The sequence below is a fragment of the Aquarana catesbeiana genome, linkage group LG04 (assembly GCF_042186555.1).
Source record: "Aquarana catesbeiana isolate 2022-GZ linkage group LG04, ASM4218655v1, whole genome shotgun sequence".
NCBI classification, from domain to species: Eukaryota; Metazoa; Chordata; class Amphibia; order Anura; family Ranidae; genus Aquarana; species Aquarana catesbeiana.
This window is the reverse complement of record NC_133327.1, coordinates 414,663,587-414,684,874: the sequence shown is the minus strand read 5'-3', so window position 1 is coordinate 414,684,874 and position 21,288 is coordinate 414,663,587. Positions and strand designations below refer to the sequence as shown.

General features: G+C 38.8%; 1 protein-coding gene across 7 annotated transcripts in view; it reads right to left on the bottom strand.

The window, feature by feature from the left end:
* The window catches only part of EYA4 (EYA transcriptional coactivator and phosphatase 4), a 403,396-nt gene that overhangs the window by 131,825 nt on the left and 250,283 nt on the right, over nucleotides 1–21,288 (bottom strand). For 3 of the 7 annotated variants that reach the window (XM_073627302.1, XM_073627306.1, XM_073627308.1), the window contains 3 exons: nucleotides 20,570–20,694; nucleotides 17,840–17,908; nucleotides 1,042–1,134 (listed from right to left, as the gene is read on the bottom strand). In XM_073627302.1, coding sequence (XP_073483403.1) covers nucleotides 1,042–1,134; nucleotides 17,840–17,908; nucleotides 20,570–20,694 — 287 coding nt within the window. The remainder of the gene's footprint in view (nucleotides 1–1,041; nucleotides 1,135–17,839; nucleotides 17,909–20,569; nucleotides 20,695–21,288) is intronic. The other 4 variants (XM_073627303.1, XM_073627304.1, XM_073627305.1 and 1 more) reach the window with 4 other exon arrangements.

Sequence of the window (21,288 nt, the reverse complement as noted above, 5' to 3'; positions counted from 1 at the left end):
AAACAGTTTTTCTTAATCTTGAATCATTTAAATGACTGCATAAACATACAGACATAATCTGGAGACGTTATTTGTGGCAACCAATCAGCTTCTATCTTCAGCTTGTTCAGTTAAGCTTTTAAAATAAAAGGTTTAAGCTAATTGGTTGCCATGTACAATGGCTCCAGATTCTGACTGCTCCAATTTTGATAAATTCCCCTCATTATGTGTAAGATTTATTATTAATAACTACAAGGGTTTGCACAAAATCTGAGCTGTCTGATGTAAATAGTTTTGCTATGCAGCCTCTTGTTAGCTTTCATAAAAATGGGTCAACAAAAAATATTGGTAATTTTGTTTTCTAGGATTACTATACAGAAAGTCAACTGTGTGTATGAAAATAATGTAGTTTCTTATTATACCACCTTCATTTTGGAATATATTATTTTCCTTTTAGCCATTCAGCATTTTATACATTTATCTAACACTGCTTTAAAAGATCTTTTACATAATTTATTAACATATAGTCATTATACATGTAATAATAGAGAACATGTACAATGCTTTGTGATGTCTGATTTTTAATTCTTTGGGAGTATATGCCAAACCACTTTTGCCAAGAATTTATGAGCAATTTATCAGCCATATATTACATTAAGTTTAAGGTAAAATTACAACTTTCTTGTTAAGTGTTATCCAATAGGCCCACAGCCACAAACCTCTGGATACCCTGTTTAGAAAGTGTGACACACTCACATCATGAAAAGCCATCTCAATTAAATGCGGGACTTAATAGTAAAATAAATGACGTGCGCAGAACAGCGGACACACGACTAAGTTGTTAACTTTCAAGCCTACTGAACTCTTAACCATTAAAGATTTATGATTGATAACTAATTGCAGGCATGAACAGGCATGACGATTTGGACGTCTTCCACTTTGAAAGTTCACTAAATTTAACAAGGTTGTTGCCAAATTTGAGATTTCAGGGGATGTGCCTATTAGTTTGGATTACACATTTTCTGCTTCTTTAGTGTGTAATATGTTATCAGATTGCTTTACCTGACCCAGTAAAAGTGTCAAGCGATCCATCTCCAGTTGTTGTGGTGGTTTCATTGCTGTTCATTGGCTCTGTTTTGACTGCAAGAAGAGACACTACATAGAAGAATAAGCAGACATAAGATTTGTCGTCTAAACTTACAAAATAGGCCTCATGCCATCTTCAAGTAGAAACAGCCAAAAGTGAATGTTCATGCAGCAGAACAAATAAAAAAAATCCCTGGTAAGTGTAGCAAGTAATAAAAGTGGATAAGGCAGACATGCTATTAGAAATGCCTTATTACAAGATCTGTTCAGTCTAAAATTTGGGTAGCCAACCTAAGGCCGTGTAACAAGAGAGTACCAATTCCAGATCATAGATCTCCTTAGCATTGTTAATTCAATAGACAGTCACAATAGTCATATAACAGGGTTAGATTTAGAAAAGGCACTTTTGTCAGCCCCAACTATGTTACTTTATATAAAGTGCAATAATAATTCTACATTGGGACAAATATAATAAATAAATAAATAAATAAATACAATAAATAATTATTGATTCTCTTTGAGTTCCAGCTTTGGCATTCTGTGAATATATAAAATCATGGTTTTAGGATATTTTAGGATATATATCATACCATATGCACAGAAGTCAAATAAACACTTTACTAGGGATACATGTCCTTTAGTAATAAAATACTTGTTATGTAATCAACCAATTGCTCTAAATCTTTGCAAAAAAGCAGGAAATGTTCCCCAACACAATAGTCAAGTTGATCTTACATTCCTTGTAAAAGGTTAGAATGTAAAATAAATATTACTATTTGACATAATGGGGACTATTCCATTGAATAATCCTAACTGCTAGCTTTTTATTACATTTAATAAAGTGTATGTATGGCCAAAACCTCTTTTTTTAATAGCGTAAGAATAGATGAAAAACCATGTCCATTTATTTTTCACTGTCTGTGCCCTATTTCCCTTTGCTTCCTCTTTTGAAAACACAAGAAGTGGGGGGGGGGACCTTTTAAAAAGTGAGGAGAATTCTCCTCTTATGCCCTGTACACACGGTCGGACATTGATCGGACATTCCGACAACAAAATCCATGGATTTTTTCCGACGGATGTTGGCTCAAACTTGCCTTGCATACACACGGTCACACAAAGTTGTCAGAAAATCCGATCGTTCTGAATGCGGTGACGTAAAACACGTACGTCGGGACTATAAACAGGGCAGTAGCCAATAGCTTGCGTCTGTTAATTTATTCTGAGCTTGCATGGCACTTTGTGTGTCGGATCTGTGTACACACGATCGGAATCCGTTGTCGGAAAATTTTATAGCAAGCTCTTAAACTTTGTGTGTCAGAAATTCCGATGGAAAATGTGTGATGGAGCCCTAACACGGTCGGAATTTCCGACAACATGGTCCTATCACACATTTTCCGCCGGAAAATCCGACCACGTGTACAGCGCATTAGACAACCAAGCAAGAATACTAACAGCAACATTAACTAAGCCGCCCCTAACCAAAATCAAAAATATATATATACCCTAGATAAGTTATAATTATTGTACTCCTTGTACCAAGGCAATATTGGAATTGACATACATTTGCCAATTGATACTGACTTTCATTTTTAAAATCATATTTTACTTTTTTTCCACCATACAGAACTAAGAAAGACATCTGGAACACATCTGGAACACCTAAATTATAAAATTGCATGGATCATTTTGCCAACTGAACATATCTACACTATAGATTTGGGGAGAAATCCTGCTTCTGGTGAGACAATCTACTAGTCACTAATTATGCCAAATTCAATTACATACCACACAGATTCATTTATAATTTGCACCCTCATATTCTAACTTATTTTTCCTTGCAAACACTCCATAATGTTGGCATAATCTCACATTCCAAAACCTTAAAAAACACTCCGAACATTTGTCACAAAAACCCACGTGGTAAAGGCCTTATCTCTGATCTGTATAATAATATGACGGATGAAGATCCACAATTAAAATTAGACTATATGTTAAAATGGGAAAGCGAATGTGACCTGTGTGGTACCCCTGCTGATTGGGATAACTCTATTGAAAACTTGTGTAAATGCACTTGATCTCTCTCGATACAATAGTGTATCCTCTTCCTGGGCTGGAAGCCAAGCCTGCAGAGGACTACTGAAGGATCGGATGCATGAAGGTAAAAAACCTTCTGTATGCAGAAGCCCCCAGCCCTCCTGTAATACTTACCTGAGCCCCATTGCAATTAAGCGATGTGCACAAAAGTTTTGGCTCTCCAGGGACTTTCCCTCCTCATTAGCTAAGACATTGGCTCCTGTTGTTGTCAATCATAGCCAGTAAGCCAATGAGAAGAGAGAGGGAGGGGTGGGTCCGAGCCATGGCTCCATGTCTGAATGGACATGCAGAGCAGCAGCTTGGGGGCACTTGACAGGAGACCCGAGAACAGGAGAATCTGGGCTGCTCTGTGCAAAACCACTACACAGAGCAGGTAAGTATAACACGTTTGTTGTTTGTAAACCAAAAAAAAATAAAACGCTCAAGCTGCTCACCCACCTTAAGGGGGTTGATTTACTAAAGGCAAAAAGACTGTTGACTTTTGCAAAGTGCAATTGCGCCAGAGCTTAGTAAATGGGCAGAACTCTGCTGACTTGACTTCCATGATCCAATCATGTGCAAGCAAAAATGCTTTTTTTTTTAATTTTCCCTGCACGTGATTGGGTACTTTTTGCAAGGTGAAGCTTTACCTAATGTACTAAGCTCTGGAGCAACTGCACTTGCAGAGGGCAACTGCAAAGTGCACAGTTTATTTGCCTTTAGTAAATCAACCCCTAAAAGCCTGTGTAGATGGACCCTGGGCTTGTGTTAAAGGACAAATTCAGCTGTTTCAGGTGCATTTAGCATGCAGTTTCAGATGCTTCTGAGATCATGTGTTTATACCTGTCATTCAATGACAGCTAAATATGACCTCCCTCTGACCTGTTCAGCTGCCTCAATCTTTCTAAACTGCTTTTACCTTCCTATTGACTTGTGAGAGGAAATAACTTGTAAGGGGAAATAAGCAGCTCTGAAGCAAGCAAAAGCCAGTTGACCAAGGCTCTTAGACCTCACACACATGGACGTACTTAGGGATAAAATATCATATGCCTAGCAAAAAAACACATTGTGTTCCTATGGCTGGAGAGCAGCACGTACAGCCGGCTACAGAGGTGAATGGCTGTGCACCCCTGTACACATGTAAATGGTAATGCTTCTCTGCATTGGCATTTAGACTGGATTCCCACTTATGCAGTTTTAGTGCTTTTTGCATTTTACAGATTTGCACTACAGTCCATTTAACCTCCCTGGGGGTATGATTATTTCGGATTTTAGGCGCTGAAAGCGGTACAATTATTTTGTATGGAAATTTGGCGTTCTATATTGTAGGCCTGTAATTCTTAACAATAACACACTTAAATCTGTCCAAACAAGAGTCTAGTAAATATCCCAGGTATGATGAAGTTTGAAACACAAAAACATAAATTATAATATAATAAATAAATATAAATAATTAAAAATAATAATAATAAAATAAATTTCCCCACGATTCACTATCGCTCAATTCTGCAAGTGTTCTAATTTATTATCGCTGTTTTCTAGCTGAAGCCACTTTTGACATAAAGGGACACTTTTTGGTTGCTATGGACAATCTCCAGTTTCCAGGCAGAAAGAACAATATATATCATATAAAACTGCATGCAGGGCATGGGCCAAAGCACTGGGGACAAAAGGGATATGAAATAATTTCATACAGTACTGTAATCTGTAAGATTACAGTACTGTATGTGTTATGATTTTTACATTTTTTGAATTTGCCGCCAGGCTCCGCCCCCGTGCGTCGCGCCGCTCGCAGGGAACGGAGCCTGGCACAGAGAGGCTTCAGAGGAGACAGAGCCCGCAGACATAGCTGGGGACATCGCAGGATCCTGGGGACAAGGTAAGTAACGCCGCACCAGGATCCTGCAATGTAATCCCAAGTGTGGCTCAGGGTTACCGCTAATGGGACTGAAATTTAACCCCAAGCCACACTCAGGATTACCGTCAGGGAGGCTACCATGGTTTCCTATGGAACACGTTCTGTAGTGCAAATCTGCAAAATGCAAAAAACACTAAAAATGCATAGGTTTGAATCCAGCCTTACCCACGTATGCTGGTACAATGTATCTTGCTGAATGTAGATGTATTGTGTTTGGGAAATTATGTTGCAAGCACATGTGAGGATACATGCCAAAGCAGAGAAGTATTACTGTTTACATGTGTACAGGGATGTACAGCTACTCACTTATACACTTTTATGGCCTGCTGTACACCCTACCTGTAGCTCCCTAGCTGTGGGAAAATTACATGTAGTTTACACTAAGCATATATTTAATGCCTAACTATATTAGTGTGCATGTAGCCTTAAAGAGATAATATGTACATAAAATTATTGAGCCTCTTTCAGAAGAAATACAAGCGGGTAGCCGTGAATTGGTAAAAATATAATCCATAGCTTTAAATGTCAATAAATCCAAGAGGGTGTTGAATAAATGTTATAAATAAAATAGAAAGCCTGTTTAAATGCTATAATGCAGTACAATAAAGCAACCAGTCTGAGAAGTACTTATTTGGCAAAAGCTTGATATACAGTTGTGCTCATAAGTTTACATACCCTGGCACAATTTATGATTTCTTGGCCATTTTTCAGAGAATATGAATGATAACACAAAAAACTTTTCTTTCACTCATGGTTAGTGTTTGGCTGAAGCCATTTATTATCAACCAACTGTGTTTACGCTTTTTAAATTATAATCACAACAGAAACTATCCAAATGACCCTGATCAAAAGTTGACATACCCCAGTTCTTAATACCCTGTATTGCCCCCTTTAACATCAATGACAGCTTAAAGTCTTTTGTGGTATTTGTGGATGAGGCTCTTTATCTTCTCAGATGGTAAAGCTGCCCATTCCTATTGGCAAAAAGCCTCCGGTTCCTGTAAATTCTTGGGCTGTCTTGCATGAACTGCATGTTTGAGATCTCCCCAGAGTGGCTCAATGATATTGAGGTCAGGAGACTGAGATGGCCACTCCAGAACCTTCATTTTTTTCTGCTGTAGCCAATGACAGGTCGACTTGGCCTTGTGTTTTGGTTTATTGTCATGTTGGAATGTCCAAGTACGTCCCATGCGCAGCTTCCTGGCTGATGAATGCAAATGTTCCTCCAGTATTCTTTGTAGCTCACACATCCCCAAAACACAGTAGGAATGATGTACCTTTCATCATAGGCCTTGTTGACTCCTCTCCAAATGTAGCCTTTATGGTTGTGGCCAAAAAGCTAAATTTTGGTCTCATCACTCCAAATAACTTTGTGCCAGAAGGTTTGAGGCTTGTCTCTGTGCTGTTTGGCATATTGTAAGTGGAATACTTTGTGGCATTTGCGTAGTAATGGCTTTCTTCTGGCGACTCGACCATGCAGCCCATCTTTCTTCAAGTGCCTCCTTATTATGCATCTTGAAACAGCCACACCACATGTTTTTAGAGAGTCCTGTATTTCACCTGAAGTTATTTGTGGGTTTATCTTTCCATCCTGAACAATTTTCCTGGCAGTTGTGGCTGAAATTCTAGTTGGTCTACCTGACCGTGGTTTGGTTTCAACAGAACCCCTCATTTTCCACTTCTTGGTTAGAGTTTGAACACTGCTGATTGGCATTCTCAATTCCTTGGATATCTTTGTATATCACTTTCCTGTTTTATACAGTTCAACTACTTTTTCCCGCTGATCCTTTGACAATTTGTTTGCTTTTCCCATGACTCAGAATCCAGAAACGTCAGTGCAGCACTGGATGAAAGATGCAATGGTTTGTCAGGAGTCCAGAAACTCATTTACCTTTTATACACACACACTAATTACAAGCAAACAGATCACAGATGAGGATGGTTACCTTTAATAGCCATTCAAACCCCTTTGTGTCAACTTGTGTGCATGTTATAAGGCTAAAATCACCAGGGTATGTAAACTTTTGATCAGGGTCATTTGGGTAGTTTCTGTTGTCACTATGATTTAAAAAGAGTAAACACAGTTGATTGATAATAAATGGCTTCAGCCAAACACTAAACATAAGTGAAAGAAATGTTTTTGTGTTATCATTCATATTCTCTGAAAAATGGCCAATAAATCATAAATTCTGCCAGGGTATGTAAACTTATGAGCACAACTGTACATGTTAAACTGGGCTGACTGAACCAACTCTAGTGACTGAGTCCCTAACAGAGTTGTTGACCAATATGACCAAATCTAAATTATTAAGAGGTCTGGCATTCCTGTCCAAAGTTTAGAACATGTGAAAACCAAAAACAGAAAAAGCACACACCTATATACATGTATTGGTGATTTGAATACAAGTGCTGGGGCAATATCTAGTGTATTCTCTTCCTGGGCTGGAAGCCTAGCCTGCAGAGGACTACTGCAGGATCAGATCTAGTAAATATTGTATATTTAATATTATATAATACTGTATTTAATATTGTATATTACTATATACTGTCTATTATTATATAATTAACATTTATGATCAGATGGTAACCATTGGCACCACATTCCTAGACCTAAACATGTACTTTACTGAATACCTAATATAGAGGTGGCACCTTTTTCAGAATTATAAAAAATGGCATCAAATACACATTAATTGGGTATTGCAGTAATCCACTGCAGCTACAGCAATAACAGATTGTTGCATGTTCCGTATGCATAACCTTTCTAAAACATGTGCTATATAACTTCCTCTCCCTGTACATTCAAACTCCATAGGTACAGTATTTTTGATTTTGAGTAGTATCTATTAAAATTTCTTAAAACGGTATTAAAAGCCACCTTGGGTTTATTTGGGCATGCCCTTTCTAAATCACAAGAGGGTGTTTTCATCAGTAAATTAGTAACAAAAAGGATTTGGGTGGATTGGGCTACTGTTACAATCAATTAACGTATTTGTCTTTAAAGTAGTTGTTAACCTAATATATCATATTCCTGATATGTGCCTGCTGTATCATGTACTTGTATGAAAAAGTATCCTATGTTCTTTGTATTGTTTCCTTTGTGTGAAATCCCTGGTGTTCCTGCTAGTCCCTCCGATTTCCTATTTAAAACTGACCACACTAAGCAGGAGAACCCCGCATGGTCCGTTCTCTAGGTATGCTGGGAACTCAGTCTTCTCCCCTCCAATGATCAGACTTGTCCTGACATGCCCCCCGCTGCCCAGCCATTCACTGGGAAGCTCAGTCTGCTGCTGTTTCTCCTCCCCCAGCTCTTATGCAGCTAAGAAGAGAGGGAATGTGATCACTTATAAAAAAGGAAAAGAGGTATTTATAATTTTTTTATATTTATACACAAATATTTTGCCTTTAATTTCTATTTTAAACTGAATGTGTTGTTTTACAAGGTGAATTTTATAATCACTTTAATTTAATTGTCTATAGCATACAACAAACATTCAGATGTTCTTAGTTAATACTATCATTTAGAGCTGCACGATTAAGCGTTAAAAAATCACAATCTCGATTCAACCCCCCCACACAATCTCAATCCAGTATTTCCACGATTCATGTAACAAATGCAGGGCAGTTTCCTGCTCACAGCTGTCAAAAAAAAGCAGCCGGCAATGTTTATCAACAACATTGCTCAGCGCTGAAAGAGAGATAAAAAGAAACATTGTATCTTTCTGTTTATTTACAGATCAAAGGGATGAACTTCTGTCTGCAAATGAGGTCAGTTTAACCACCTAAAGCATGGGTCTCAAAGTACTGGCCCATGGGCCATTTGCGGCCTGTGGACCGGTTACAAATCCGCCACAGGCAGGGCCGATCCTGGGCGGGTGGCAGTGGCTGGGAGCTTTCTCTCTCTGATCCTCCCTCTGCTGCTGCAACCCAGCATGCATAACACAGGAGAGCAGAGTGGAGGGAGGATCCGCTTATGGCCCCTCCCACCTGTTCTGTTGAGAAATGCTCCATCAAATAGTTCTCGGGCCGTACGTAACATCACAACAGCGGATTTTACCATCAGCTGTTGTGACGGCGCAGGTGCAGAATAGCCGGAATAATTTTTTTTTCTGTCAGATTGTGCTCCGCGCTCACCCGCGCTCCCGTGGCGAGTTCATGTCCATGATGGGTGGATTTCTACATGTTGTGGGCGGATTTATGAGCACTTGGGGGCGGAATTACATGGCCAGTGCTGCAAAACTTTGTGATGGGCGGATTTCTACATTTCTTGTGGGTGGATTCATGGGCGCTTTGGGGCTGAATTAGATGGCCAGTGCTGAAAAAAAATAAAAATTTGTGATTTTCCTCCCCAAAGTACCCATAAATCCGCCCACAAGAAATGTAAAAATCTGCCTATCGGAAAGTTGTATTTTTTTGCAGCACTGGCCATCTAATTCCACCCCAAAGTGCCCATAGATCCACCCACAAGAAATGTAGAAATCCGCTCATCACAAAGTTTTGTTTTGCAGCACTGGCCATATTCCGCCCCCAAGTGCCCATAAATCTGCCCACAACGTGTAGAAATCCGCCCATCATGGACATGAACTCACCACGGAAGCGTGGGGCACAATCTGACTGAAAAATGTCTTTAGTTGGCTATTGTGCCCAGGCGCCGTCTTGCTGACACAACAGCTGATCATAAAATCATTACGTACGGTGCATGCGCAGTTCGTCCTGGGCACTATTCGATAGCGGGCACTTTGACAGAACACTAGCCCCGGATCCAGGGTCCTGCTGCCACCTCAGGATGGAAGATTGTGGAGTTCTCAGGGTGCCTTGCCACTAGGCCTGTGATGAAGCCAGGACCTGACAGGAGGAGAGGACTCGGGAGGCAGAAGATCAGGCCACCAGCTGACTGCCAGGAGAAGAGGTAAGTGAGCCATCACACTGAGGCTGAGCAAAGTCCTTAGTTGCGTGACTGGGGTTGAAATTTGTGAAGGGGGGATATTTGTGAAGTGGAGTGTAGGGGGGTATTTGTGGCGTGTAGGGGGTAATGCTGGGGTTTAATATTGCGTTAGCTGACACCAGTGCTGGGGGTTAATATTGCGTCCGCTGACACCAGTGCCGGGGGTTAATATTGCCTCCGCTGACACCAGTGATGGGGGTTAATATTGCGTCCGCTGACACCAGTGCTGGGGGTTAATATTGCGTATGCTGACCCCATCAATTAAGGGAGGAGTTCCAATACCATTTCAGTCAGACACATGTATAAATGGTAGCAAGAAATCAGCACAGCTAAGGCTCTGAAGAAGAAGGGACACCTTCGAAACGCGTTAGCCAGCGGCAGTTCGTGCATCCTCCTCCTAGGACCTGGAGACTGCTACCTGCGGATTTATCACTTTGTGACTGCTTACAGTACGATATTTCTTTCTATCTTTGTGAGTAGTTTTAATCTTGTTTTTAATAAATTATTTTCTTAAGGATAATGCACTAGGCTGGTGCGCTCTTTTTTTCTTTTTGATGTGAAAATTTGTCCTGAGGCCCTCAGGTAATTTGAGTTTGAGACCCCTGACCTAAAGACTAAGCCTTTTTCTGAAAGAAAAAGAGCCGTTTCCTTTTGCCAGAAAATTACTTAGAACCCCAAATATTATATATATTTTTTTAGCAGAGACCCTAGAGAATAAAATGGCGGTCGTTGCAATATTTTATGTCACACTGTATTTGCACAGTGGTTTTTCAAACGCAATTTTTTGGGAAAAAATACACTTTAATGATTTTTAAAAAAACTAAACAGTAAAGTTAGCCTTTTTTTTTTTTTGTATAATGTGAAAGATGATGTTACGCTGAGAATCGTGATCTTTATTCTAAGCAAAAAAAATTGTGATTCTCATTTTATCCAGAATCGTGCAGCTCTACTATTTTTATACTATCTTTATAAATGACCCACTTTTATAGGGGTTCATTTATAAAGACTGCAGTTTTCACTCTCTACATACTGCAGGGTATCACTTACTCTACATTGAACCGCCATTTTACAATGAATTTATAAATTGCAGAGCGGTGTAGAACCTGTGATATCCAACGGTATCTTTCCTGTATATTACTGCAGAGAGGACTTCCAGACAGAATGAGAGGCACTCTTTTTTACCCTTTTCATTAGAATGAATGTCAGTTTGCAAGCAGAATGTATAAAGAACACAGCAATGCTTTGTAAATATGCCAGAGGAGCTTTAAAAAGCAGAACTAAAGTTATAAATTAAAATATTGTTAGCAGGTACAATTCATGACATAAGAAACTTTATCTGTCTGCTATACAATTTTTATTAGTGCACACTTCCTGCTGGACATGTGCAGTGTACACCCCCTGGCATTTCCCCGTGTCTGTAAGATGCCAAGAATACTAGACAGGTGTCAGAATGATGTAAGTCCTGAGCTCATGTGCAGGAATTACATCATCAGTTGGTGCCCAATGATTCAGAAAACAATGGATCTGGAAAAAGGATGGAAAGATGTCAGCGGCTATGGACAGAGTAATAGGGGAAACGCGGCCCTTGTGTCAGTGGAGGCGGCGTGCAAGAGGGTAGATGTGCAATAATCTGCAAGTATGCACAGCATAGCATTATGGCAAAAGCTCCAGGAACCCACGTATGATTTAGTTCTGTTTTACCAGAAAAGCAGAGGTATGGTTTTGGTTAGGGCATATCTCTGCTTTATAATTTGGTTAGTCAGAGTTTAATTATTCTCTGACATGTATTTATTAAAAGAAATATTCTAGCATGATGCTAACTATATTAATGTTCAGATGAGAGGAAAAATAACCATAGTAAAATATCACAACCTGGCTAAAAATATTAATAATGACAATGGCTTTTCAAATTAACAATTGTGTCCTCAATGATATGTTTTCGGATGTTGATACTATGCGTCACCTATTGGAATATTTCTTTTGAGACCATTTAAATTGGTTAAAATACTTAGTGAATAGGGGCATTAATTTTGTATTACTTCTACCTAGAATAATTTATCAGAAAACAACAGCATCATATTACATTCTTCTTCACTGTAGCACTGTTTGAAATATTAACATCCTAATCGCTGTTTTTTTTTTTTGTTTGGTAACAAATTCTTTCATGTAAATAAAATGCATGACCTGCAGTGCTAAACCGCTAATGGTATTATACCCTCTTCGACTGTCTCAACATATAAAATCATAGGAAACAAGTATAGAAAATATTTTCGTTATTTAAAATAATTAGCAAAATAATTTAAGGATAAACTGTTACTATACCGATGCAGAGCAAAAAGACAATGTCTGTGCAAAGGCCCCCCCCCACTCCCCAAAAAGACAGTGCTTGGGCTAAACGATTGGCTGCTAGGCCTGAGCAATGTCACCTGGGAGGAGGTCATATGCTCCCTCGTAGGAATAAAGAACTCGCCGCTCCAGGTGAGTTGACTGTGCCTGATGGAAACTCCAATAGAGTGCTAGCCCCAGCCCGCCTCTGTGGGTATATTGAAATGAAGGAGAAATGGCTGCACATCGGTAATTTCCAAATGCCGTTTTATTAGTCACCAAAATTACACCAGGGGACACCAACACACAGTCTTGTAGATGTGTTTCACACTGTACAATTGTGCTTAATCATTAATAAAGATTAAGCACAATTGTACTGTGTGAAACCTGTCTACAAGACTGTGTGCTGGTGTCCCCTAGTGTCATTTTAGTGACTAATAAACAGCATTTGGAATCTATCGATGTGCAGCCATTTCTTTTTCATTTCAATATGCTCCCTCCTAGCCAGAAGCACCTGGTATAGTTGCTGTCTGAGACGGTGGAAGAAGCTTCAAGGGAGCACTGGCAAAGTGAGTATGGGCTCTTTCACACGGGGCGGATCAGTGATGATCCGCCCCGTGAACATCCGCTTGCTCAGCGGGGATCGCTCCGCTGATCCCCGCTGAGCAGGAAAATGACAGGTCCGTCGCTGCACACTGTGCAGCGACAGACCTGTCAGAGCGCCGCTCTCCCCTATGGGGGATCGAATGACGACGGACCGTAGAGTCCGTCGTCACCCGATCCGATCTGAAAACGGATGGAAGAGTAGGGTTTTCCTCCGTTACACTTTTTCGGATCGGAGCGGGTCGGATGTCAGCGGACGTTCATCCGCTGACATCCGACGCTCCATACTGATACATGTATGTCCGTTTTTCATCCGTAAAACGGAAGGATGAAAAACGGACATACGGATCGTCCGTGTGAAAGAGCCCTTAAGGTGTGTCAGGAAGGAGCTTATTTGCAAAGACATTGTCACTTTGTCCTAAATGATGCTGATAGTGTCTCTATAAAATAAAAAGCAGGTATAAAAGACCAACTGATCCAGTTACGTTTTAATTAACCACTTAAGCCCCGGACCATTTGGCTGGCCAAAGACCAGAGCACTTTTTGCGATTCGGCACTGCGTCGCTTTAACTGACAATTGCACGGTCATACGACATGGCTCCCAAACAAAATTGATGTCCTTTTTTCCCCACAAATAGAGCTTTCTTTTGGTGGTATTTGATCACCTCTGCAGTTATTTTTTGCGCTATAAACAAAAAAAGAGCAACAATTTTGAAAAAACGCATTATTTTTAACTTTTTGCTATGATAAATATCCCAAAAAAAATATAAAAAAACATTTTTTTTCCTCAGTTTAGGCCGATATGTATTCTTACATATTTTTGGTATAAAAAAAACGCAATATGCGTTTATTGATTGGTTTGCGCAAAAGTTATAGTGTCTACAAAATAGGGCATAGTTTTATGGCATTTTTATTAATATTCTTTTTTTCCTCGTAATGGCGGCGATCAGATTTTTATCATGACTGCGACATTATGGCGGACAGAACGGACACTTTTGGCGCATTTTGGGACCATTCACATTTATGCAGCTATCAGTGCGATTAAAAATGCATTGATTACTGCGTAAATGTGACTGGCAGTAAGGGGGTTAACCAGGAGGGGGCGCTGTAGGGGTTGTGTGTCCTAGGGATGTGTTCTAACTGTAGGGGGGATGGGCTTTGTGTGTCACGACACTGATCACTGCTCCCATCACAAGGATCTGTGATCAGTGTCCTGTCACTAGGAAGAATGCTTGTTTACATTAGCAATTCCCCGTTCTTCCTCTCCGTGAGACGATCGTGGGTAAATTTAAAGGGACTTACCTGTACACCCATTTGCCTGTCTGTGCCATTCTGCCGACGTGCGATTGGCAAGCGGTTGAAAAAATACATGCTTTTTTTTATTTAAATCCAACCAGTGTAGGTTCCTGAATTTGTCTTTTTAACAGCCTTTTGTAATCCCCTCCAACAGAGAAAAGGAGCGCCTAAACTACCAAGGGGTCTTCATCTTTCATTTTTGGGGGCAACAAAAGCAAGAATAGTATGTAAAATGGTAGGGCCAGCATTAAAGTAGAACCTTTTTCTTTACTGTGCATGGGTAAAGCACAGGTTTACTTTAACCTGTATTTGTTTTTGAATTGCTTTTCTTATCCCTAAATCAATGTGAATGTAAAAACAGCTCAAAGCAAAGCAGAAGCAATTTTAGACAACTCAGACCCTTAGCAACTCCTGTGCACTAAGGAAAAAAATCCCCAGTGCTTTCTGGTGCATGGGGAGCCAGCCACACTTACAGCAGCCAATACAATCAACAGGCCATATGCGGCTGTGCTCAGGTAGAAGTGGCATGTTTGGGGAGAAAAGCCATTTGCACAGGTCCAGGTAAATGCCAATGCAGAAGCCATAGGCATTTACCTGAGCATGGCCGTGTACAGGCATTTACTTGTATTGACAACTCTATGTGCTCCCCATGTGCCGGAAATCACTGTGATTTTATGATTTAGCACAGACCAGCCGATAAGCATGTGTATACATGAGGTATTAAAGTGTATTTCCACTTTTGCAATCACATTTGAGAAAGCCCCACTATATGTTTGTTATGTATCTAGTAGTAGTTAGTCAAATTTAACTGCACTTGTTCTGTAACGCTGAAGACATTGTACAAGCCACTTATTCAGTTCTAACGAGTATCAGGAAAATACCCCAGCATTTAAATTCCAAACAAGGGTGAGTGGTGTACCACCTGGAGTGGAGCCTCCTTATAGTTACCTAATCCAATCCTTGGTGTCATACAGGCTACATAAATATTAATCCTTGATTTACATGGCTGAAAGGGTGAATTGTTGTCAAAACACTGGGGTACAGATGTTAAAACAGCATTATATGAAGAAGAGAGAAGGTGTTGAAAGCCCCCACCTCTACTCAATGATGGTTGTTCGAGTTTTATGTAGATGGCCTCTTTTACACTCTTGAGAACCAGTTGACCTATGTGCAAAATGTGCATTTCACTTTCCTCAAAAGAATATGCCTTTTCTTTAAGGTGTAGGAAAACTGCTGATTCTTGACTCATATGTTGGGCCTTTTTGAGGTTGCTTCGTCGCCTCAATATATAGGTCTTTGCATTCCTCAATACACTGCACTGCATATACCAGGTTACTTCGCGTGTGATTGCTGGACTTGAAAGATACAGGGATGTAATGTTTGTTAAAGACCCTTCAAAGTTTTTCTGCCACTTAAGCTACATATTGGATGACTATATTACTCTGTGTGCTCTAATTCTCCCTCCCCCTGTGTTTTGCTTGACCTTGTGAATATTTTAGTGAAATCCCAGTTTGGTTAGCTACAAACTTTCAAAGAACTCCTGAAATGCCCTTGTTCTTTGTCTATAAACTCTGCATTTGGTATTACCATCTCCTGATATTGCAGCGTTCTATAACCCCCATTTTGTGTTCCAGTTGATGATGGGAGTCAAAAAGCAGATGCTAATTTTGTAGGTGGGTAGACCTCAGTGTCCAAGTCATCCCCCTCCTTAACATGTAATACAGTCAAAAAAGGCTAACTTGTTTTTCTATGCCTCATCCTGTGTAAACTTAATTACAGAACAAGTCCAGCTGAAGGTGAGAAACTACTACTGGATGTACCATGACCTGGATACATGAGAACTTTCACAGACATGTTTGTTATGTGTTCCTATTCACACAGCATACAAAAAAATCTTATATTTCTTACTTTTTGTTTGGATTAGGCCTCTGGCAGACTTCAAGCTATTATGAACAATTTGAAATGGGAGGAAACTCAATCTGTCCTCACTGCCAAAGAGGGACACACTCTGCTTCCCCTCATTAGCACAGAGTGCAGAAGCCCAGCTTCTAGATCTGTAACCCTTTGTTTGAACAGGCGGTGTTTATAGCTAGTCTACAACTGATAATGAGATCTGCCAGCATAGTACAGACAGGGTTAATTATGGTAAACTTTAACTCCCCAGCCCCCTCTGCATAGCAGAAACTCCTGTGTGAAAAGGAAAACCATGCCTATTGCAATCACATGAGCATACCCTTTACCCTTTCTGAGATTCCTATAAGTATTGAGAAATTACTTTAAAAGTTATTAATTGCATTAATTGCATAGAATGATTTTATGACAGTCATAAACTGCAGCTGGTTGTTATTGCAGAAAATGTTTTGATTATCATTTGGATTTGGGACATTTTCACTAAATGGTTCTATCAAAACAGAAGGTGATGGCCAGCAATGCAAGATACTGTAAATTAAACACAGATTGGATTCCTTTATTTCTGGGAATGGCATCTTCAGATATAGTTTAGATGACTAATCTAATGATTAATCTAGATGCTGCCAGCATAGTTATTATGAGAGAATTGTGATACACTGATGGTTTCCCCCACTGGGGTTTAATTTGTTTTCTAACTGTACACTATTACAGTTAGAATAGGATATACAGCATTTTCTGGATTTTTGCCTTTTTATTGTTACTTCCTTCATTAGCAGTTGTATAGCTTAGAAACTTTTTGACACAGAAACTGATTTATTGAAAGAGTTAGGAATGTTCACAAAATAAATTGTGTGAATATTCACTCCAATCATATACAGATAAAATAAGTAAAGGAAAGTTGTTTTTCTATGATTAGGTAAATAAAGTGAATATTTACACAACTTGTGTGCACATCCTTAATTCCTTTAGTAAATCAGCCCCACTCTTTGATGTCTTTGGCCATGTTTGTTGTGTGTCCTACAGTGCTGATTACCTTACCAAAGCCTAATGATTTGGTCATGTGATTTCTACTAGATAAAAGGAATAGAAATCATATCTCAGATTCTTCTATTCAAAACAGAATATATAAGTCATTTAGTCTTAATACTATACAAAGCCTGAAGTAACATTTTCACCAGGACAGGTTCAACTTTTTAAAAAACTGTCAATCACCCTTTATTTATCCATCCCACTCAGACTCACTCAGACATTTCCTAAAAGTTGGCAGTTCAGTACAGATCTACTTTAATAAGGTCAAAAAGCTGTTTACAAACCTATCCTGAACACGTATTAATCATATTTCATCGCTATGAATATACTATTTATAGTCTAAATGAGATGCTTGTTATAGTATACTGCCTACCTCTGCTTTTAATACTGGTTAGTGCAAGCCAGAGTCTTTATTTAATAATAGCCCTGCCTCAAAATCTCAGAATTACTGTACCCATGGTCTAATAAATAAAAAAAAAAAAAAAACAGCAAATATGATGCAGGAATAAAATGTCAAAAGTTCTTAAAACACGAACGCTTAAAACATTTTGTTTGTAAAAAAAATGTGAAATTTGTATGAGAGTAAACACTGCAAAACCACACAAGAAGGAGAAACGCACTGCAATCTTTAAGCACCTCAGTACCACACCATGCATTATACAATTAGCCCATACTTGTTGCAGAAGACGGTGTACTACAACTCAGTAGCCAATCTGCAGTATTTAGGACAGTCATATTCTCGCCTGAGAATTAGAATCCAACAATTGCTTACTAGTTACATCACTTCTACAACTGTACTCAAATAAGTTACATGACTTTAGTTTCTGAAAAGCTCATTCTTCAGAATAAATGGATTCTCTTAAAAAAAAAAAAACACCTATCATCAATGCAAGGCAACTGTTATTATCATCAACTGAACTCTTGGGTACATAAGAACTACAAATGTATAAAGGATTCTTGAAAAAATATGAAAATAGGGATCGTTTATACTAGCTGTATGCTAGAACGCTCTGCTTTAGTGCTCAATATTTTTTTTTAAACTTTATTGAAATGTGACAAATTTACATTTCAATCATGGTACACACAGCAGTGCATTGCAATGTGCTATAGTAACCTACAGTGTAATTTGATGCACTGTGGAAAAATGCAGAATGTCTGCATTTTTCAGCACCGTAAATCACACCAGTGTTGTAATGTGAATGTGCCCTTGCAGTGACTGCCATTGATTAGGTGCAGAAAAATGCAATTTACTGCACATAGCTTGAATGAGCCTTATGGGGAGAGGGTTTTCAAATTTGTTTATGGAGCTCGCTCAGCAAATTCCATTATTGTCTGCAAAACACAAAAGTTCAGTTTTGTCTGAATTTAAGTGTTGCATAATTAAACAAATCTGAATGCACATCTTTGGGCAAAAACAATACTAATTTAGTTAATAATAAACCATGCTTGTCACATCTAAGACTCAATGTGAAAAACAAATACCATGCCATAAAATGTGTTTCACATATAATTAAACAATTTAACCAAATTCATATCAATGAAATATCAAAGTCCTATAAAAACATTCACTGATGTACAAGTGCAGGTGCTCTTTAAAATGTAAACTTGGTGCTTTGTTCAGTTGTGCATACAGTGCCCCACATGGATTTGCACTCACCTAATGGACATGATAAACTATCACTAGTATGGTCAAATGCACTTGTGGGGCATGTCCCCTTTTAAACCAGTAGCTCTTGAATTAGCTCAGCTTGATATTGGAAGCCCAGTAATACCACACAGAGGGAAATAATGAGAGGAAGGAAGCCCATAGTGTAAAACCGCTTGATCAATTTATTTTTATAAAAAGTTTAAAATACACTTACTTTGTAAAGTGCCGATTCAACCTGGCACTTGATGTGTACAGCAGTGGTTTTTGTTAACCGCTTGCCGACCGCCTCACAATGATATACTTCGGCAGAATAGCTCTGCTGGGCGAAACAATGTATTGTAATGGCTCTGCTGGGCGAAACAGGCGCGCATAGCGGGGGGAGACCCGATGCGCGTGGCCACCAGCCACCCGCGATAGTGGGCACGAGAGCCAGCACGGGGATTTGTTTGTGTAAATACACAATTTCCAGTTCTGTCAGGGGAGAGGAGACATATCGTTTGTTCCTAGTAAGTAGGAACAGCGATATGTCTCCTCCCCAAGTCAGTCCTATCCCCATACAGTTAGAACACACATTTAACCACTTGATCGTCCCCTGGTGTTAACCCCTTCCCTACCAGTGACATTTACACAGTAATCAGTGCATTTTTTAGCACTGATTGATGCATAAATGTCAATGGTCCCAAAAATGAGTCAAAAGTGTCCCTTCTGTCCGCCGCAATGTCTCAGTACTGCTAAAAATCGCAGATCACCGCCATTACTAGTAAAAAAATAAATAAATAAATAAAAATGCCATAAATCTTTCCCATAGTTTGTAGACGCTATAATTTTTGTGTAAACCAATCAATATACGCTTATTGCGATTTTTTTTACCAAAAATATGTAGAAGAATATATATTGGCTTAAACTGATGAAGAAATTTGTTTTTTAAAAACATTTTTGGGGATATTTATTACAGCAAAAAATTAAAAATATTGTTTTTTTTTTCAAAATTGTGGATCTTTTTTTGTTTATAACACAAAAAATAAAAACCACAGAGGTGATCAAATACCACCAAAAGAAAGCTCTATCTGTGGTAAAAGAAGGACATAAATTTTGTTTGGGTACAGCATGGCATGACTGCTCAATCGTCAGGTAAAGCGACCCAGTGCCAAATTGTAAAAAGTGATCTGGTCAGGAAGGGGGTAAAATCTTCCGGGGGTGAAGTGGTTAAGGAAGCCTGCTTCCATGTTCAGAAAAGCGGCTCAAGTCCCCATCCAAAGATGTCGTCAGCAGAAGTTGCGCCACGATGCCGCGGGTATAGCTCCAACATGTTTCCACCTGATTGGTTGTCCTCAGGAAGTACCTACATTTGTACTCCAGGGAATGTTTTTGTAGGACTTTCATATTTTATTGATATGAATTTGATTACATTGTTTAATTATATGTGAAACACATTTTATGGCATGAGTATTTGTTTATGATATTGAGTGTTAAATTTGACAAGCACCGTTTATTATAAACTATTGGTGTAAAAAAATCAGTGCACATTTTAACTGCAGCTGTCTTTATCAAGGTTAAAAAATTAGCATGAGCACAAGTATATATCTAAGGCACTGAACCAATTCTCTTATTTTTTACAAAAATAATATACGGTAATTTACAAAAAAAAGTGAAATTTACAGATTTTCCACAATTCTCATATCTGTAGTGTGAACAACGCAATGGCAAAAGACAAGCTATTATATTTATAAATAAAAGTATTATAAATAAAGCTTACCTCCTGTACCATTTGTTGTTATAGAACTACTGCTAATATTTGGCTTGTCCAGTTTGGATGCCCCAGATGCATCTCCACTACCTACACGATTATGCGGACTTGCTAGGTCCTGCATTTCCATAGACCTGTTGGCGAAAAAAAAAAAGCACATCCTTTCAGGTTCAGGTTTTACATTTGGTAATTGTAACAGTGTGGCTACAATTTGAAATGTACTAAAAAAATATTATAAATATATTTGCTAGCATTTTACATTTAGCAATTGGAAAACAAATATTTTAATCTAAAATACATTGTTATATTTGTATTCTTACTTCAACTCTAAACCCATTTTACAATTTGTCTTGGTTTCTTGGATACTAAATATGTATTTTCTGTGTTAATTACTTAGTTTTAAGATATGCATACATATATAGATTTTCAAAGTGAACATATTATTCAATGGAGGTTATTTAATTTAAAAATAGATTTTTTGGATTTTGTACACAGTTCCACTATAAGTAGAAAAAGCAACATTGTAGCACACTTTCTCTACCTCTGTGCTCTATGCCAAAACAAAAATTATCATTTGTCGTCTAATTGTCACTTGACTTGACTTCCGGTCAACTAACACTCCATCAAAAAAAAATTATTGGGTAAGCATAACCTCTAGGACTCTGTTACAGATATAGGAGCATGCATCCTGAAGGAAAGTTAGGTATTAAATGCATGGCCTAATTTAT